The sequence below is a fragment of the Delphinapterus leucas genome, chromosome 5, assembly GCF_059928025.1.
Source record: "Delphinapterus leucas isolate spDelLeu-1000000601 "Yukka" chromosome 5, BTC_Dleu_Yukka2, whole genome shotgun sequence".
NCBI classification, from domain to species: domain Eukaryota; kingdom Metazoa; phylum Chordata; class Mammalia; order Artiodactyla; family Monodontidae; genus Delphinapterus; species Delphinapterus leucas.
In genome coordinates, this window is record NC_143133.1 from 3,800,001 (window position 1) to 3,818,987 (window position 18,987).

General features: G+C 56.5%; 1 protein-coding gene across 1 annotated transcript in view; it reads right to left on the minus strand.

The window, feature by feature from the left end:
- Positions 1–18,987, minus strand: part of SORCS2 (sortilin related VPS10 domain containing receptor 2) — a 277,519-nt gene that overhangs the window by 4,915 nt on the left and 253,617 nt on the right. The window contains exons 14-19 of the mRNA XM_089911353.1: positions 17,204–17,295; positions 16,170–16,277; positions 9,199–9,319; positions 8,212–8,345; positions 7,320–7,448; positions 4,717–4,888 (exon numbers count right to left, since the gene is read on the minus strand). Of these exons, the coding sequence (XP_089767479.1) occupies positions 4,717–4,888; positions 7,320–7,448; positions 8,212–8,345; positions 9,199–9,319; positions 16,170–16,277; positions 17,204–17,295 (756 nt within the window). The remainder of the gene's footprint in view (positions 1–4,716; positions 4,889–7,319; positions 7,449–8,211; positions 8,346–9,198; positions 9,320–16,169; positions 16,278–17,203; positions 17,296–18,987) is intronic.

The following is an 18,987-nucleotide window of genomic DNA, read 5'->3' on the forward strand; positions in this document are numbered from 1 at the left end:
TGCCAGGAGTGATGCTCTTATGCACGGGCTCTGTGCAGGAAGGGGCTCCCACCCACTGCTGCCTCTTCCAGGCGTTTCCCCACCCACACAAGCTGTCCAATCATCCATATACTCCCCGCCACAAGCCTTATCCTTCCAATAACCGTATTTTCCTCATAGAGGCGTGGGGAGGAAATTGAGTGAAGGGAACAATAACTTTTTCAACTTTCTGGCAAGAAGTTCTCATATTCAGTCTCATGTTCTCCCTCCCTCCCCCCACCCCGCATCGTCCCTTCCTGCCACCCCTCCCCCTGCTGCAGGAACACCCAGAAAACCATTTCCTAGTGATCAAGAACGAAGAAGATCATCACTGTTTAGCAATCCTATTATCTTACACCTGCCAAACCTTAAAACTCGATAGAATACTTTTAAGTAAATTATGTTCATCTAACTTTCTTCACAAATATGGTGTAATAGGTTGAATAGTGTCCACCCCTGCCCCCGCTCCAATTCAGTCCACTCGAAACCTCAGAATGTACCTTATTTGGAAATAGGGTGTTACAGATGTAATTAGTTAAGATGAGGTCACACCGGATTACAACAGGACTTAAATCCAATGACTGGGGTCTTTATAAGAAAAAGGAAGGGGATTTGAGACACAGGGGAAGCTATGTGAAGACAGGAGGAAATGCGGCCACAGCCCAGGGATGCCTGGAGCCCCCAGAAGCTGCAGAGACAAGGAAAGATCCTCCAGAGGGAGCCCAGCCCTGCTGACACTTTGATTTTGGACTTCTAGCCCCCAAAACTGTGAGAGGAGAAATGTGTGTTGTTTCAAGCCACCCAGTTTGTGGCCACTGTTGTGATGGCCTCAGGGACCTTATACAAGTACGTTCTATTATCCCCATTTTATAGGTTGGAAGACTGAGGCTCTGTGAGCCCAGAACCTGCAGGTTGGCCCACGGGCCGGTGCTCTCTCCATTTAAGGGCAGTCTCATGGGGGCCGCGTGTCTCAAGTCCGATTTGTTCTGAGAGGGAGGGGTTTCCTGTATTGCATCCTGGGAGAGGAAGGTGCTTCTGGCTGAGTCGGGACCTGTGGCTTTGATGGGCAGGTGCCGCCCCCTCCTGGGGACCCTGAGTCCTGCCTGCAAGCAACTAAGACAGGTGCAAGTTTAACTATTGACACATTTCCTTGTTTAAAACACCTCGTCATAATCAGGAAAGTAATACAGTATCAACGTAGGACAAGGAGAGAATACAAAAGGCAAAGCGAAGGAGCTAGAAAGGAAAAACGGTGACGTCACTGCAACACCCGCCCCCCACACCGTGGTGTTTCCAGGCAGATGTGTGTGTGTTTATCACTGAGTGCTTCAAAAACATTCAGATGCTTCATGCTGAGCCACTGCCAATTCACATGTAATTGTAACGGATAACACAGAGAGCCCCAGGTCCCTGGTACCCAGTTCCCCCTGTGCTAACATCCCGCAAAACATCACTATCACAAATAGGGAATCCACTGGGGTCCCTCCTGCCGCCCTGTCACAGTCACACCCGCCCTTCCATCACATCCCTGACTCCATGGGATTAGAACCTGTTCTCCATTTCTATAATTTTGTCATTTTGAGGATGTTCTATAAATGAAATCAGAAAGCATGGAGTCACTGGGATTAGCTTTCGCATTCAGTATAGCTCTCCGGAGATTCCCCCAGCTTGTGGTGTGTAGTCTGTTCCTTTTTATTTCGGGGTCCCACCCACGGGATGGACGTGCCACCACGTGTTATCCGCTTTTCCATCCAGGACATCTGGTTGTCTGCGGATTCTGACTGTTAGGAATAAAGCTGCTATGAACCTTGATGTATAGGTTTCCCTGTGAATGTAAGTCTTTATTTCTCAGGAGCGTAATATGTTTAGCTTTTAAAGAAACGGCCGACTTTTCCAGAATGGCTATAGATTTCACGTTCCCATCAGCCACGTAGGAGGGATCCAGTTGCTCTGCATCCTCGCCTGCGCTTGGTGGTGCCACTAGTTTTTAGTTTGGCCGTTCCCGCAGGTGTGCAGTGACACCGCGCTGAGGGTTTGATTTGCATTTCCCTGATGGCTATGGTGCTGACCATGGTTTCATGTGCTCATTTGCCATCTGTACCTCCTCCTCAGGGAAAAGTGTCTCCAGGTCTTTTGCCCACTTTCTGATTGGATTGTTTGTCTTCTTACTGCTGAGTTCTGAGTGTCCTTCATGTGTTCCGGGTACTAGTCCTTGGTGGATGTGGTTTGTAAATATTTCCTCTGCGGCTGCCTTTTCATCTTCTTAGGGTCTGTCGCAGAGCGAGATGTCGCCTTTTGACGAAGTCCAATTTATCAGACTTCCTTCGTGGATGGGGCTGGTGGTGTCAAATCTGAGAACTCTCTGCCTAGCCCTAGGTTCCGGCTGTTTTCCTCTCTTTTTTCTAAAAGGTTTATAGTTTTCCATTTTCCATTTAAGTCTGTGATCCACTTTGAGGTGATTCTGCGTCGGGTGTGAGGTTCATTTTTACCGGCTCTTCATGTGCTGAAGCCCATCCTCCCTCCACTGAGATGCTGCTGTTCCTGGGCCAAAATCAGCCGGGCCTGCTTGTGTGGGTCTGTTTCTGGGTTCTCCAGCAGATTTATTTTCAGTGCTTAAATATTTACAGAACTTGGATCCCCCTAAATCCAGCGCTGTTTCCACACCTGGGTTGGGTGTGTGCGTCTGTGGTTGTGTTACGACGTGAATGCGTGAACACGTATGTGTGTGTGTGAGTGTCCGTGTGTGTGAGAACGAGCGTGCCACAGGGTGTGTACCCACCTCAGCCCTGCACCCACTCCTTCCCAAGGCTCCGACACGGGAGCCAGCGGCGTGCGCTGGACCCTCTCCCCCCAGAGCATCTTTCTGTTGCCCCCTCACCTCCGCCTGCTGCAGTCAAGAGTACCAGCCCGCCCGGTGCGCTGCCAGGCGTATCCTGTCCTGGCTCTGGATGGAGCACCGCAGGTGTGACTTAGCTGCTGGGACTCCAGGCTCTAGGGGGCAGCAGGCGGCCGTTTTTCTTGCAAATCTGTCCTAGAGCTCCGGGAGGCAGCTGGGTCCACTCTGAGGGTCCAGGTGGTCCCAAGCCGGGCAGGGGGCTGCGTCCTCCTCTGCTGTGAACGGAGTCCCCCACCACCCCAGGGCCGCCCGAGGCTGCAGCGTTACTCTCAGGACCAGGCTCAGTCATCACGGGGACGGGGACAGGCGGGAAGGGGAGGCCACCCCAGGATCAGCTCATTTCTGGGGGCCGTGGACCAGGTGCTGTCCACACGGAGCCCCAGGCCTGGACCCAACGGCACTGTTACTGTGTGGCCTCAGGTGAGTGGCTGCCCCTGTCTGAGGCTGGGTATCCCCAGCTACAAAGCCGGCTGATGGGAGCACAGCCCTTAGGCATGGGGAGGGATGACACATGGGTGCCCACGAGTACAGCTCTTTGCTCTGGACCAGAGCCCCCGCTTTCCAACATCAAAGACCTCTGTCAGCATCACCCTGCCCCACCTGGGCACATTTTGAAGGACATCTTCTAAACGAAGCACACACAGTTACAAAGCCGCACTCATTTCACGCTACATATTTGTTAACGGAAGACCCAAATGCGCAAGAGAGCCGTGCGCAGGGAGAGGCTGGGACCCTGGGGTGGGAACAGAGGGTTCTGACGTCCCCTTTGTGCTTTTCTGTCATTTTGAATTTCCTGCACGTTCTTCTAATTTCTGCTTTTGAATGTTCTACAATGAGCATTTGTTACTTCTATAATCAGAAAAATAAGCATGCTGCATATTAGTTTAAATAGACTAGAAGGAAATTTAAAAAACTAACAGTGGCTACCTAAGGAGAACAGGATTCTTGGTGATATATTCTTATGTTTTTAATGTGGTTTTCCAGCGTTCTACAGTGAGTATATACTGTTTTTAAAATCAGAAAAAAATGTAACACTTGTACTAAAGAAAAAAAAAGAAAGACTAGGAGGTGGGGAGGAAATTTATATATTTATATATAGGTATGTGTATATATATATTTGTGTGTATGTATATATGTGTGTATATATATATATATATATATATATATACAGACACAAAATATTTCTATATCCATCCATCTGTATTTGTATCTATGTCTATCCATTATCTATCAATCAATCTATCATCTATCTATATCTGTTTATCAACGATATCTGTCTCTCCATTTACCTATCCATCTATCTATCATCTATTACGGAATTTGTCTTCGGCTATGAGATTATAAGTAACGGTGGGTTTTTTGTTTTTTTGTTTGCATCATCGCATTTATTTATTTTTACAGCATTTTAAAAAAAACTTCCTGCTTTTCTTATGATTCCAAAATTAACTAAGTATAATGAGAGTTTCAAAAAGTTTTACGGCGCCCACAGGAAGGCAGAAATCTGACGTCACCGCGCGGTGAACACACAGACACAGAGATGTTTGAAGCCACGCCCCCCTGGGCCTGTGCTCGCTGCACGCCGCTCCGTTCCCTCCCTGCCTCTGCCCTCTCTTCCGACTTTTATGTTTCATTGTTTCAGTGCTGGTCTGGACCTGGGAAGGGGCCCCTGGGAAGGGGCCCCCGGCCCACTCTCCCCTCCCGCAGTTCGGAAACCGCTGATCCAAAGACGCTGCCCTAACCGACGTGGAGGCGGAGAGAGCGCCGCCCGGCGCCCCGTGTGCCCGGTTGAAGCGGCGCCTCACCTGTTCCTGCCGTACCACGAACAGCACGTCCTCCCCCGGCCGCACGGCCAACGCCTCGCCGAGGATGCTGACCTGCAGGCCCCGCGGCGGCAGGAGGGGGCACTGCAGCTGCGCCGGGCTCTGCTGCGGGTCCACGCCGCCCTCGCACACGTTGGACACCACCTTCCGGTACCTGCGGCCAGACAGCGAGTCAGACAGGCGGGGGTGGGGCGGGCGCTGCTGCCCCGCCGGACCTGCTTGCCGAGAGGTGACTCTTGGCATGGCGAACTCCATTCTTCAACTCCCTCCCTTTTCCCGACTCCACCTGTTTGCTGTTTCTGCCCCATTTTGGAGATGGGAAAACTGAGGCTCAGGGGAGGGAATGACCAGTAATGGCAGGACCTGCTTCCGTCACTGGACGTTTCCTTGGTCTGCTCGTATTCTTACAATAATGGTAACAGCTGTTGTTGCTGAGGGGAGGATTGAAGGAGTCAGTCGGAATTTTGTGGCTTTGCTGGGAAATATGGTCCTGGGAGGACAGAGTGCCCAGGAGGGGCCGGGCCTTACCGCTGATGCGCCCCATGGCTGTGAGCAAACATGCTCCCAGGGGTCTCCTCTCCCTATGACGTCAAGAGAGTGGGACCAGATGACACCTGATTCACCAGCTCATTCACACAACACGAATTTACTGAGCATCTACTATGTGCCAGGTGCTGGAGCACGAGGTCATCACTCACAGCCCTGCCGCTGCAGAGAGGACTGTCTAGTGAGGGAGCGAGCCCTCACCAAACCATCCCCCACATCAAGGCAACATCGCAACTGGGACAGGTGCTGGGGAGGGGCAGCACCTGGGAATCTGGTCCCTGAGAAAGGGGCTTTCAGCTAAGACCAGAAGGGTGAACAGGAGCGGGAAGAGCATCCTGGGCAGCGGGAACAGCATGTGCAAAGGCCCTGTGGTGGTGGTGGGGGGGAGCCAAAGCCCAGAGTGGGCAGCAGGTGTGGGATGAGAGTGGGGAGGGGCTGGTGGGCAGAGCCCGATGGGCTCTAGTAAACATTTAGGAGGCGACGGGAAAACCACTGCTCGGGTGGCATCTTCAGACTTGCCACTTGTGATGCTCCCTTGGGCGACACCGGGATTCTGGGTCTGCAAAACTCACATCACTGCCAAAGCGGCTGGATCTGCCCACCCCCTGTGCCTGGTGCCCCGCCTGCCCTCACGGCGCTGCCGCTGAATGAGTTTATCATGCAAAGACGCATGTGATTAGTTTGGAAGAAAACACGCTCCCTATGAGCTACCCAGCCATTGGCCCCTTGGCACCCGGAGTGTGCAGGTGGTATGAAATGAAGCCCTCTGCCCTGGATATGGGTCCTGGCTCTGCCGTTTCAGATGAGAGTTCCTGCTTGCCAAGCCCTGGTGGGTGCCCTGGAGCAGCTCCTGTGGCTCCCTGAGGGAGGGAGGGAGGGAGGGATGATAGACGGTTGATGGATGAACGGTTGGAGGGATGGGAGGATGGATGGATGATGGGTGAGTGAGGGGAAGAATAAATAGAGGGATGATGGATGGGTGGGTGGACGGATGGATGGATGATGGATGGATGGAGGAATAAACGGATAGATGACTGGATGACTGGATGACTGGATGGATGGATGATGGATGGATGGAGGAATAAACGGATAGATGACTGGATGACTGGATGACTGGATGGATGGATGGATGATGGGATTTATGCCGCTGAAGTCCAAGCCTGCTTTTCTGCTTCAGCTTCTTTCTTCTCGGGGTTTGCCCTTCCCCATCCCCAGGGGCAGTAATGAGGATTTTCTAATAAGTCCATAGGCAGTTTACTCGCTCTCAAAACTTCCCCAAAGGGAAGCAGAGACTTTTAGATAAAGCTTGTTTAGGGCCTCTGGAGCGGCAGGTTCACAGCCTTTACACACCTAACATTTTTATATGATGTTCATCCTTGACACGCAATGTGGTCAGCCTCTGGTGGAGGAAAAGTGTCATAACAGCTCACACCTGTGGAGCACTTAACCCTCACGTACAGCGTGTGTCCACCACACCACACACTGAGGGACCCGCTATGTGTCGTGGAGCTTACCGTCCAGTCGGGGGGAACGACTGGGTGAGTGTGACAATAACTGGGATATGTGCCTTCACAGGGGAAGCCCAGGGTGAGTCAGGGAGGCCTTCCTGGAGGAGGCATCATTCAAGCTGAGACCTAAAGGGAGTGTGAGCACCTCTGGCCCAGCTCAGGCCTGCCTCACTCAGTGTTGGTAAATGCGGAAGGGTCCCAGCACTGCAGGGGCTCAGAAGGACCAGGCCAGGAGTGTTACTTCTCTGGAAGGGCTCAGCCTCTGCAGCAGGTGTGAGCTACAAAGCCCTTGGACCTTCTCTGCCTGTTGTTCTCTGTTCGGAGCCAGCTCAAGGCACCTCTTCTCCCTGACGCTGACCCACACAGGCTCTGATTGGAGAGCCCCGAGGGCTCAGTGCCTGGGGTGGCTCTCAGGAACCCCGGCACACAGGGCATTCAGCCCGACTTCTCTTTCCCTGACTCCATGTGGGGAGCCATGGGCACCAGGCAGGAAAGCAAGGGGTCACCCTGGTTCTGCCCCACGCTACTCACCCGAGACTGCTGGTGTAGGTCTGGCCCAGGACACAGTCGTCAGGCGGGGACAGGGGGTTAAACCAGAAGTTGGCAAAGCACTTGTTGGCGTCGGACTCGGAGGAGGGGGTGCGCTCAAATCCGTAGTCACTGGGAGGAGGGAAAAACGGCTGTCAGGAGATAGCATGGGTCAGGGGCCTCATGCTGAGGACGCAGAAGGGGATCCACAGGGCCCTGTCCCAGAGGGAAGACAGGACTGAAGGCCGACAGTTACGTTCCAGGTGAGAAGGGATGCAAAGGGGATTCCAGCAAATCACAGGAGAGCACTGAGCCCAGCCTGGTTGTCCTGGAGGGCTGCCTGGAGGAGGTGGGCTGAATCTCAATGGAAGATCAAGAGGCAGTCAGGGGAAGAGTGGGGGAAGGGCACTGCAGGCAGGGACCAACCCCTTCAACACTGGTGCAGGGAGACAGTGGTGAAGGTGGCTGACGGAGAGGGGTGAGGTTGGCTGGGGAGGGAGGCAGGTTTCAGAACTCGGACATCCTCCTGTGGGCAGCAGGCGGCCACGGGAGTCCTTGAGCAGAGGCAGGGGAGTGGTCAGGGGCCTTTCGGCAGAGTCTCTGGACAGAGGAGAAGGGGCTGGGTGGTACACCCGGCCCCCAGGATGCCCTCCCTGTTCCTCAGTTTCCCCACCCACCTGTGAGCAGTGCCACGTGCACTGGTTTTGAAACGAGGCCCACGAGTTCTGTCATGCGGGCTGGACCCAGTGGCTGGGTCCTAAGGCACAGAGTAGGGGGGAAGTGATGGAGGGTGACTCTTGAGCCCTCCCCCGGCATCACCTGCGGGGACAGCGGCTGCCGGGTCACCAGGCTACTCAGGCAGCCCCAGGGGCCCGGGGCAGAGCGGGACCCTCACCAGAGAAAGTCCGAGTCACGGCACTGGCACACGCGGGCCGTGAGCGCCGCCGTGAAGCTCCGACCCTTGATGCACCAGGACGTAGGCTTCCTCCTCCGGAAACTCCTCTGCTGGCCCAGGACGCAGCGGTCGCCCTGTGCAGGAAGGCCAGGGTGAGGGGCCACTCTGCATGGGCTCCCACCGCTACTGCTGCCGGTTCCTCACTCGCCGGCCAGCCGGGCCGGGAAACCGGATACCGGGGGAGGGGTGTGCATGTCTGAGGCCAACCTAGGGCAGCCTGGCTCCCATCCCACCTGCCCTGGCATTCACTGAGCTCCCACTGTGTACAGGCTCCGTCTGGGCCCTGAGGGGTGGCAGGGCTGCTGGAAGAGGCCCCTTGCATTCACTCCTCAGGCCTGAGGGTGCCAGGTGGGCCCTGTGCAGCTGGGGTGAGCCACAGCCTCCAGGACACACAGTAGGTCCTCAGCCAATGATCAGAAGAGGCCACACCTGTGTGAATGGGAGCCGTGGTGCAGGGTCCCCCCAGCAATTCCAGAGCCCCCCTCGCTCTGAAATCCTGTCTTGTGGCCACACCACCTGCTCTGAACTGCACTGGGAGGCCATTTCGAGTCCTCATTTATTCCTCTCTGTGTGAATATGACACATTTTGCTGTAGAAACATGTATGTGTTTGAGATTATGGGGTGGGGCTGCTCCAGACCCACTGGGGTGTTACCTAATATATGATACATGTGCCCTGTTACCTTCCCTCGATCTGAAAACTCCTGGACCCCGAGCACGCCTGTCTCCAGGCTGGCTGGGGCCCTGTGCACCTGTTCCCCTGAGTATGACTGCAGACTCTGGCCCAGGCAGCCCCAGGCCCCAAAGGGGGTCGGAACACCGTGAAGAAGGACTGGGCATCTGAGGGAGGCCCTCGGTCCCGCAGGACAGGGAATTTGGCAGACGGGGCCCTGCATGGTGCCCACCCCTGGCCTGCGGCCAGGCCCACCTGCAGGTTGGTGAGGTTCCAGGAGCTGTAGTCTTCCTCGCCGCACTGCCTGGAGAACCAGGGCCGGAAGTCCACCTTGACCAGCTCCCAGTCTGAGCGGAAGCTGATGTGGCCGAAGACGCTGGGGAGGGGGGAGAGGGAGCGGCGGGAAACCACCTTAGTCTGGCCCGTCCCCCGGGTGCCCACCGCTTCCCCTGCGGGCCTCTGTTCCCACCTGCACAGCGGGCCCTGCGGTCCCTCCCCTGCCCCCACTGGGCTGCCCTGGGACCAGGCACCTGCCCTGGGCCCGGCTGGCCACGAGCATTTGGGCGTCGGCGTTAGTATTCCCACAGTCATCACATGTAATCTATGGCTCGTTGATGGTGTTGGTGGGGGTCATCCCACCTGGCCCCCCGGTGGACGAGGAAGCCGGCCAGGAGCCTGGACCCTCCCACATCCCCCACGCTAGTCCTTGCAGAATTGTTTTGCAGAATGATTCATGGTCAGGTGTCTGCGTCCTGTGCTCTCTGGCTTCTCCTCGCCTTTCTTCCCACCTGACCACTCCAGGAGGCCTGCGCTGTAGCCAGCCAGCTCCGCCCAGCTGGGCCACAGCCTTTTCACCCCAAGCAGAGCCGACAGTCCAAAGAGAAGTAACGAGTCATCACACCGGCTCAGAGCGACGGGGTGGAAAGGATCTCAGTGTGGTCCTTGCTGCGTGGCCCCAGCCTCGGTGGGTGGAAGAAGCAGTGGACAGAGCACCATGGGGCTCTGCAAAAGCCAGTCCTCTACGGAGCACAGGCAGTGTGCTGGGAGCCCCGTGTATGCTATCTGGTCTACCTCACCATAGCCCACTCTACAGAAAGGAAAACTGAGGCACAGAGAGGTTGACTAACTTGCTCAAGGTCACACAGCTTGTTTGTGCCATTTCTTCTCCCTCAGCAGGCATTGGTGGAGTGCCTACATGTACCCAGATCCCTCGCCCTCTGGGAAGGCTGCTGCTTAAGGGATTTCCACCTGATCCTCCCAACACCTCACACTTGGGCTCCAGATACCACCACAGAAGAGGAGACCAGCCTGTACTTCTCTGGTCCTTCTCCAGTCCACCCTATAGTACCCAGGCCATATTATCAGAGGTCAAGCATGGAGGAGGTGAAGCACCCCTTCCACGCACACCGACAGGAGCCGGATACTTGGGGGAAGCCAGTGATGGTCTGAAAGGGTGCAAACCCCGTTCTAGGAGGGTAGTTGAGAAGGCCCTTGGAGTGTGTTCTGGGGGATATGATGGCTGGCTCTGAATGTCTGAGGCTGATACTTGAAGAGGAGTTTTGACTCCATAGGGCACCTCTGAGCCAGGTAGGCCTGGGCTGATACCCATTTACTATGTCTGTGACTTTGGGCAGGTCCATTCCTCTCTGCACCTCAGTTTCCTTGGCTCTAAAATGGGGACAATAACACTGGCCTTTCAGGATTGATGGTGGATTAGCAATGGTTTGTGTAGGATGCTTGGCACTTAGTAGGAGATTTATACACACGTATACACAACGCACGCTCACTTGTGCACATACACCGTGTGCACGCACATGCTCACACATTCTCACGTGCACACACATTACCTCTACTGCCCAGAACAGTCCCCCGAAGCAGATACCATGATCTTTATTTTACAGACAAGACCCCGAGCCTCTGCAGGGGCCTCCTCTGATCCGAGCGGCCCCAGAGCCTCCCTCTGTCTCGGCCTTCACCTGCCTCTGTGGTCCGCCTCTCCGTCCTCCCGTCCTGGGCTCCCCGACCGCCGGCAGCCCTGGCCTCTCGCCCGCTCGTGTTTGGTTGTGAATAATCCATCCTGCCCGAGGTGGAAGTCGGAGCCCCCGCCGCTGTTTCTCAGCCCGGGGCCTCTCCTGATGCTGGTGGATGTGGCCCAGCAAGGACCGGACGGCCCGCTTCTCCTCCGCCCGGCCCAGCGGCTCCCGCAGGTGCTGTTTCCAATGGCGAGGTCGTAGGAGGCCCGGATGGTGGCGACCGTGGCCGTGAAGGTGTGAAGGTGTCGTGCTGGTCCTCTGTCCCGACTCCCATCCTGACGCGGACAGCCCTCTCCCTGGGAGCGTCACCACGTGGGGATCTTCTTTGTCACAGTGTCCCCTTCTCCCAAGCAAAGCCTGCTGGGTTGGTTATTGAGAACGAGAGGGTCTTCGGTCCCTGAAAGGACGTCTCTAAGGGACAATTTCCAGGTCCTCACACAGCCTGAGCTGCGTCTCTTGCTCTTTTGGAAGCCACGTTATAATGGAGGTGACAGCAGCAGTAACTACTGGCCTGTACTCTGTACCTGCTACGCGTGCGACCTCCCATCCCCTCCTCACCAACCCTGTGCGGAACGTACTGTTAACATTCCCACCTTACGGACAAGGAGACTGAGGCAAGGGACCCCCTGGGGATGGCACGGCAGCCGCCCACCTCCCGGGGCAGCCAGGGTCAGTCCCCGGGTTGGCGACCACAGGGCTGGGATGCTTTGCCCAGGAAACACACACTGGCCCGAGCGTGACCACCGCGCAGCCTCCCAGGCTGGCGGCACAAGCCCCGCCGGGGAAGTCCCTGAAAGGAGGCTGGCTTGCTTGATCTAACTAATCCCCTCCGTGTCTTTGAAGTCCTGCCTTCTATGAAACCCAGAAGCTCAGCTGATACTTCAAGAAGTATCTGTCATCCGGCTGACTCTGAGTTTTAGGAAGGAGACGCCAGAGGGAGGCTACTTATTGCTTCACGATTAATAAGGAAAATGTGGGCCGGCCTCTGCAGGTTAAAGAGGAGCCCCACGCCCTTCAAAGAGCTCACTCCCCTCCCCTAGTGCAGCCCGGGGAGGATCTGGGAGCCCCACTATCCCCCCCAGGGCCTGGGGGGCCCTCACCCCTCTGAGGCTGCACTGGTGGGGGTGGGAGGCTGAGCAGGGGTGATCCAAGCTGAGGGAAACATCCCCAAAGGTGACTACGGTCAGCTTGGATGTGACCTTTGGGTAGATTTGGATAAAGAACCATCTGGGGAAATGCTCTCAACTGTGCAGGAAATAGGACAGCGGGGGATAGAGAGAGAGAGGCAGAGAGACAGAGGATGGGGAAGGGAGGGAGAGACAGAGAGACACAGAGAGAGGGAGAGAAGGAGAGAGACAGGAAGGGAAGGAGTGGGAGTAGACAGGATGCTAGGTCTGAGCGCTTCCAGCAGTCTGGAGAGATGAACCTTTATTCTAACACGCCAGCATGTTCCCTCTTTCAGAGTTTGAATTATTTGTGTGTCAACCGGAGTTTGGAAGTGGTCTGATGATGTGACACAGTGAAGTAGGAGGCCTGTAGGCACAGTTCTGACGCTTTTTCAAAAAAAACTTGAGGTTATAGCATCTGGCTCTGAATTCTGCCAAGAGTGTTCCAGGAATAAAACACCCCATCTGTTGATGAGTGCTGAAAACCGGGCTGTTTCTGGGGCCAAACCCAGCACTGATGCGGTGACAAAGGGCTTGACGTCCTGAAGCTCCTAGGTTAATGCCCTGGGGTAGAAAGTGCGCCCATTTCTCAGCTGGGGAAGCTGAGGTCTCAGACCCAGCTGACTTGTTCAACCTCTGCAAAACCAGCACGGGCCAGCCATCTCCCCTGGTGTTTCTGACACTTCCCTTCTGCTCCGTGGCCTCCGGTCCTGGAAAACTGGTCAACCAGCAAAGGGTCCAGGCTGAGCCCGGCCGCCACACCACAGAGAGCCCTGCATCGGCCCAGGCTGGAGTCTTCCTCCCTCCCCGGCCCACGCCAGAACGAAGCCTCCAAGAGCACGAGGGGAGCATAAATACGTGACGTCCTGAAGGATTTAACTCATTCTAGGGCCAGGGAGGAGAGGAACTAGGTGTGCAGGGAGAAGCACAAGTGAGGCGTTTAGGGAATTAGAAAGGTGATGATTCCTGACCCAGTTTTTATAGGACAGCCTCTGGGGTCCCCCTTCCAGCTCTGGCTCTCCAGGAACCATGCAGAACTGATGTGAGGGGTCCCCCTTTGCCACCACTCCCTCAGTGCAGAATTATTGAGATTTTTAGCACTTCTAGAAGAAGGGGGAATAAATCCTCCCTGGAGATTTCCTATGAGAATAAAATGAGATAACGTAAAAAAAATGGACCCATAACATATAGTATGTGCTCAATAAAGCTTCATTACAGAACTTGCTGCAAGAGGCCATACTGGGAAAGATGTAGGGAGGATGCCAGGCTTCCTCAGTCCTGGTGGCAGGGGAGGCCCCCTGGAGGGGTCACTGAAGCCGGCTTTAGGTCTGGCAGGAACTTAGATGGCTCTCCTGTCTCAGACGTCCTGAGAAAGGAGTCCGCACTACCGTTTCCACGTCCCTTTGCTCCATCTTCCGTTCCCAGAAGCCTGGGCGGTAGGCACACAGGCGGCCGTGGTCCCTGGTGGCCCGCAGTGGGGGGCTTACCAGAGCTGTACTCCCATCCTCCGTCCCAGGCAGCCAGAGGAGCCTGGCGAGGGGGCATTCACATGAGCATCCACAGGAGCCCCAGGGCAGAGGCGGGCCTGGAGGGGTAATGTCCACTCTGGGCGGTTTCCTTTCAGTTCAGGCCTCGGGCTGGGGGCCAGGCACCCCTGGGGGCTTATCCGAGTGGCCCCTCTGGGGCATTCAGAAGGGTGAAGACCTGGATCCTCACAGGCGATGGGGAGCTGGCCGGGGCAGGGGTGTGAAAGCCATCGTGAGTTGGAAGGGCAGACAGGAGGGCATGAGTTGTTCTCTCACCAGGGACTCACTCCCAGGCAATGACTCCAGCTGGGCACATATACCTGGACACGCTCTCCAGGCCGAGCGGGCCGGGTGAGGGGTCCTAGCACCCGGCCACTCTGCTGGGAATGGACGGAACCGGCCCGTCTGTTCCAGAAGGGCTGAGCCAGAGCTGGGGCACAGTTCAAATTCTCACGTGGAAAAGCATCAATCCTTCTGTACCCACAGCTCGTCCTTGGGCCTGGGTCTCACTGGCCCAGTCCTGGTTCAAAGGTCAGCTGCTCCGAGACTCCTTGATCACCACCCACCCCAAAAGCGACCCTTCAGCCCCCAGCCCCTCGGCTGGCTGGCCCTGTTGTATCAGCATCTTTCACGTTATCGAGGAACCATGTCACTCTTGGTTATATTTGATCTGTCTGCCTGGGCCACCAGCTCTGTGGGTCCTTGGGGTCCCTGGTGCCCAGACAGAGGGTGGCACATGGCAGGCCAGGCTGGAATGACCGGAGAAGGGCTGGCCTTGAGATAGGCTGGGACCTGGGACCCTTTGCTGCAGTGCTGGCACCTGGACAATCGTCTCCTTGAGCCACAAAATACAAAGAAACTATAAGGGACTAAAAATAACTGTGTGTATGCCCAGTTGGGGCAAATTATGGACAACAAGATACAAAAAGACCAAAAACCCAACTGCCACTTCTGAAGAGCCGGGAGCAAAAGCAGGGTACTGAGCACGCCCCCTGCACTCAACCCCACCTAAGGGGTGGGCAAACCTCCTAAGCCACCCCTCCAGCTGACCCCAGGACACACCTCTACCCTCACCCCATATAAAGAAGCAGCTCGCCACCTCCCTCCGCCCGCCGTCCTCGGGGAGCGAGCAAGGGAACCTCTTACTTGTTTTCACTCCCTACTGCTACAGCAGGAGCCTTACTTGGCTGGGGACTCAGACCCAGCCCTGCCCCCTGGAAGCTTCCTCAAAGTCTGCTAGGGGGAGAGAGGAAGTAACTTGGGAGGCCAACCAGAGACCGAGGTGTCCAAAGTGCCGGGTCCCCTCCCAGCGTCAGTGGCCCTGGCCTACATTGGGCTGTCATGAGGGGAAGAGTCATGGGGCCTTGGGTGGCTTCCTGGGGCCATCTTAACTCATGTCCACAAACTCGTGCTTCAAACAATGGAAACGTATCTCTTCACCGTTCTGGAGGCCAGAAACCTGCGATGTGGGTGTTCACAGAGCGGGCTTCCTCTGCAGGCCCCAGTGGAGGGTCCTTCCTGCCTCTTCCAGCTCCTGGGGCTCCAGGCGTGCCTGGGCTGTGGTCGCATCACGCTGGCCTCTGCCACGTCTTCACATGATGGTGTGGCTGTGTATCTAACCCTAACCCTCTTCGTATAAGACACGAATCATTGGATTAGGGCCCACCTTCCACCTGTGTGACCTCATCTCAACTAAGCACGTCAGCAAAGGCCCTGTTCCCAAGGGAGGTCACATCCACAGGTTCTGGGTGGACGTGGATTTGGGGGGACACTGCTCTCCCCAGCACAGGCGTCATCAATAAAAGCCAAGCAGAGTGCACAGGGCCCGATCCCCTGCACCCAGTGCAGCCAGGCATGCACAGCATCGGCGCCTTGTCTCCCCAGCGGGGCCACAGGGCACAGTCAAGCCCTGGGTGCCTTTTTCAATCCCCGCCTGCTCAGGCTCTGCTCCTGGGCTGTGAGCCACTCTGAACAGGGATGCGCTTGACCTAAGCCAGGGTCAAGGGGCTGGGGTCGCAGCCTGGATCTGCCCTTCGCTGGCCCATTTGGGTCTTAGGTCCTCTCTGTGCCATGTGCCTACAAGTTCTTCACAGGTGCCAATAGCCAATAATCAACACTACCATGATCACCCTCACCACAGCATCACCTTCATGACCACCACCATCACCACCACCACCATCACCACCATCTGAAAGGTTAAGTGGACAGTGACCCAGAGCTGACCCTTGACTCTTGGTTCCACCCCTCACCAGCAGGTGATCGTGGGCAGGTGACAAATGTCCCTGACTAAGGACAGAGTGGCCACTTCCCAGTGGCTGAGGATGAGAGGAAACAGTAGACGGTAAGAGATAAGGAAGCAGGTGTGAAGATGGAGGTCAAAGCGAGGAGGCTGGGGGTCAGTGTTGAACCTGCCTAGGGCAGCAAGGCCCACGGTGGCCCTCCGCCACGGCCCGCCTGGGGTTCGGCTCTGACCTGCCTGCCCACCTCCCGTGGGCACTCACGTCATGACCAGCGTCTCGTCCCCCGGCTCACTCAGCAGCCCATCCACAAACACGGAGGTGCTGGTGAAATTGTGCATGCTCCAGGTGAGGCCCTCGTCCACACTGAACCTGCCGAGAGAAGGGGAGTCACCACCTCGGGGCAGGTGGGAACACATCCTGTGTCCAGGATGAGCTGCCTCGCTGGACCCAGCCCTGCCCATGCCCAGGGACCAGAGTTGTCCAGCTGAGGCGGCTGGGAAAACAGGCAAGAGCAGTGGCCAACCCCAGGGCCAGTCCAGTGTCTCGGCCACAAGAGGATCCCTGACCTCACGCTCTCCTGGGAGGTCACAGCAGCCACCCACCACCAGCAGATGGCATTCACATCTGCTTGGTGACACCACAGTCAAGGAGTCCTGGGTGTGTGGTCTGGGTCCCAAGCTGCTTTGTACCCCTTGAATTGCAGTTATCCAGGCCTTGGAAACATCCAGGTCAGCCCCACCCAATGCCCGAGGCCAGCCCAGGGTTTGCCAGGTCATTGATGGGAGCTTACTGTCTCTCAGTGAGGCATATCAGTACAGCCAGCTGCAGTGCAGAAAGATCTTTTTCAGACTAAAGTGATATTGGCTTTCTGGCAGCTCCCCCAGCTCTGCCTTCCAAGTCCAGAGTTCGTATCTGCCCTCACTTCCCCACAATAAACCTTCACCTGTCTGAAGCTGATGCCAACCCCACTCTCACCTGGGCACACGCTGCTGGCTTCCTTCTCTGACCCCACCCCCTCCACTGAGCTAATTCCTGTCCATGCATAAAAGTCACCTCCTCTGAGAAGCCCTCCCTGCTTCCCAAGGATGAGGTGGGTGGGGGCCTCCTCACAGCCCCAGGCTTCCCTCTGGCCCACCCGACCATGCTGGGTCATCATTCCCCATTTCCTCACCTCTCCAGGCCTGGCCAGAAGCAGCTGTTGGGTGGGGGGACTGGGGACTATTCTGAGGGGTTCCCAGGTGGGGAGAAAGAGCCCCTACCACCCTGCACCCAGTGCTGGCTCCCGATGGCCTTACTTGAGGATTTTCAAGGGGATGGAGGTGTCCTTGATGGCCACGATCACGCCACCGTGGTCCAGGTAGAGGATGTGATGCTCCTCCTGAAATACCTGCAGAAGACAGCAGGTGGGGGTCTGAGGGTGGGACCCTGAGGAGGGTCGGAGGCTGTTCGGGGTCTGGGGTCGCTCTCCAGTGGGGCAGAACTGCCGACACGCTGCCTGGGGGGCAGCAGCAGAGTCCGGTTCCCTGAGGCAGGGCTGGCCTGAGGGCTCCCGGAGTCCCCAGGCCATCCCCATGCTCCCCCAACCACCCAGACTCAGTACGTGTGGGACGAATGGATGCAGATGGCGATTTCTAGACCATTGACAAGAGAGAAAAATCAACACTGCAGGTGGTCCTGCCTAAAGGAAAAACTCATGCACCAAAAAGGCCGACACGTGAGGATGAGAAATAGTGGAATTTAGAAAAGCATTTAGGATACGCGTCACCAGTAAAAGCAAACCTCTATTTGACATTAAGATACTCCATGTGCCACCTCCTTCAGGAAGCCCTCTCTGATGCCAGGTTGGGTGGGGAGCATCTCTGGGCCCCCTGCCCCAGCACTTACTGCACTAATTTGTCATTGTTTCCTCCAGCCAGGGAGCTCCTCAAGGGCCGGTCCTGCCTCTGAATCCTTTCTGTGGCCCGGCACATGCCTCAGCTCACAGCTGGGGTTGCCTGTGCTCAGGGAGTGTGTGTGGGATGAATGAATGAATGAGTGAATGAGTGAATCTTCACCAAGTCCTCAGGGGACAAAAGGTCGAGTGGCCTGGACAGGGCTCTTGCAGGAGGAAATACCTCTGGTGGCCTCGCTTGTCTGCAAACAGCCCTGGGATGAGGTCCCATTTTACAGATGAGCAAGCTGACGCTTGGAGCTGTGGGGGCCAAGCCAAGGCCTCAGAGCTGGTGGGTGGCAGAGCCGGCTGTGGCTCTTTAGTCCTGCCAGGACACCGGGCGTCCCCCTCTAGATCTTCCAGGAACACAGATACCTAGACGGCCAGCCTGTGTCTTGACTCCACACAGAGAAGGGCACCAGTGCCCTCTGCCACGTCGCCTGCAACCCTGTACCTCGTCTACAGGACGTGGCCCCATCACGACCACCTGCAGTGGGCCAGGGCCCCATTCACCGCCCACCCTGTCTGACCGTCTCAGGGCCTGTGGGTTCTGTAGCAGGGGTGCAGGGAAACTCAGGGGGAGACGGGATGGAGCCAGGACCCCACACCCACAGCCCCTCGCCGGGGCCTGCGCGCTCACGGGTGTCAGCCGCTCCGCACAGGGGCCTGGCTAGGCCTTTGTGCCTGTGGCTCTGGGGCCCCTCCTGGGCCGGGGGGGCAGCTGCTGCAGGGCTTGGTGCCGAGCGAGGCTGGAGTAAGTGCATCTCCGAGCAGATGTAGACCCAAACGTGGCTGCATCTGCCCTTGCCCTGGCAGAAAGAGCCCCGAAAGCTCCCACACCCCGGGGACCCTGTTCTAGAGCAATGAGCGACCAGGAACGGGGAAATCATTAAAAAAAACCCACACACACCCACACAACTATTAACTAGCATCTTCCCCCTGATCTTCTATCTCGAGTCTTCCTTTGTCTGAATGTCTGTTTTTCCAGAGCCAGCGGGAGGCACTCGGGGAGGACCCCAAGCAGAGGCCTCACCTCTTAGGAACGGGAACTTCAGCAGAGCTGGTGGTGCCTCCAGGCCAAGCCCTCAGCCCTGACATCCCATTACCCCCACACCCCCTAACCCCACCAGAACCTTCCAATGGCCCCCA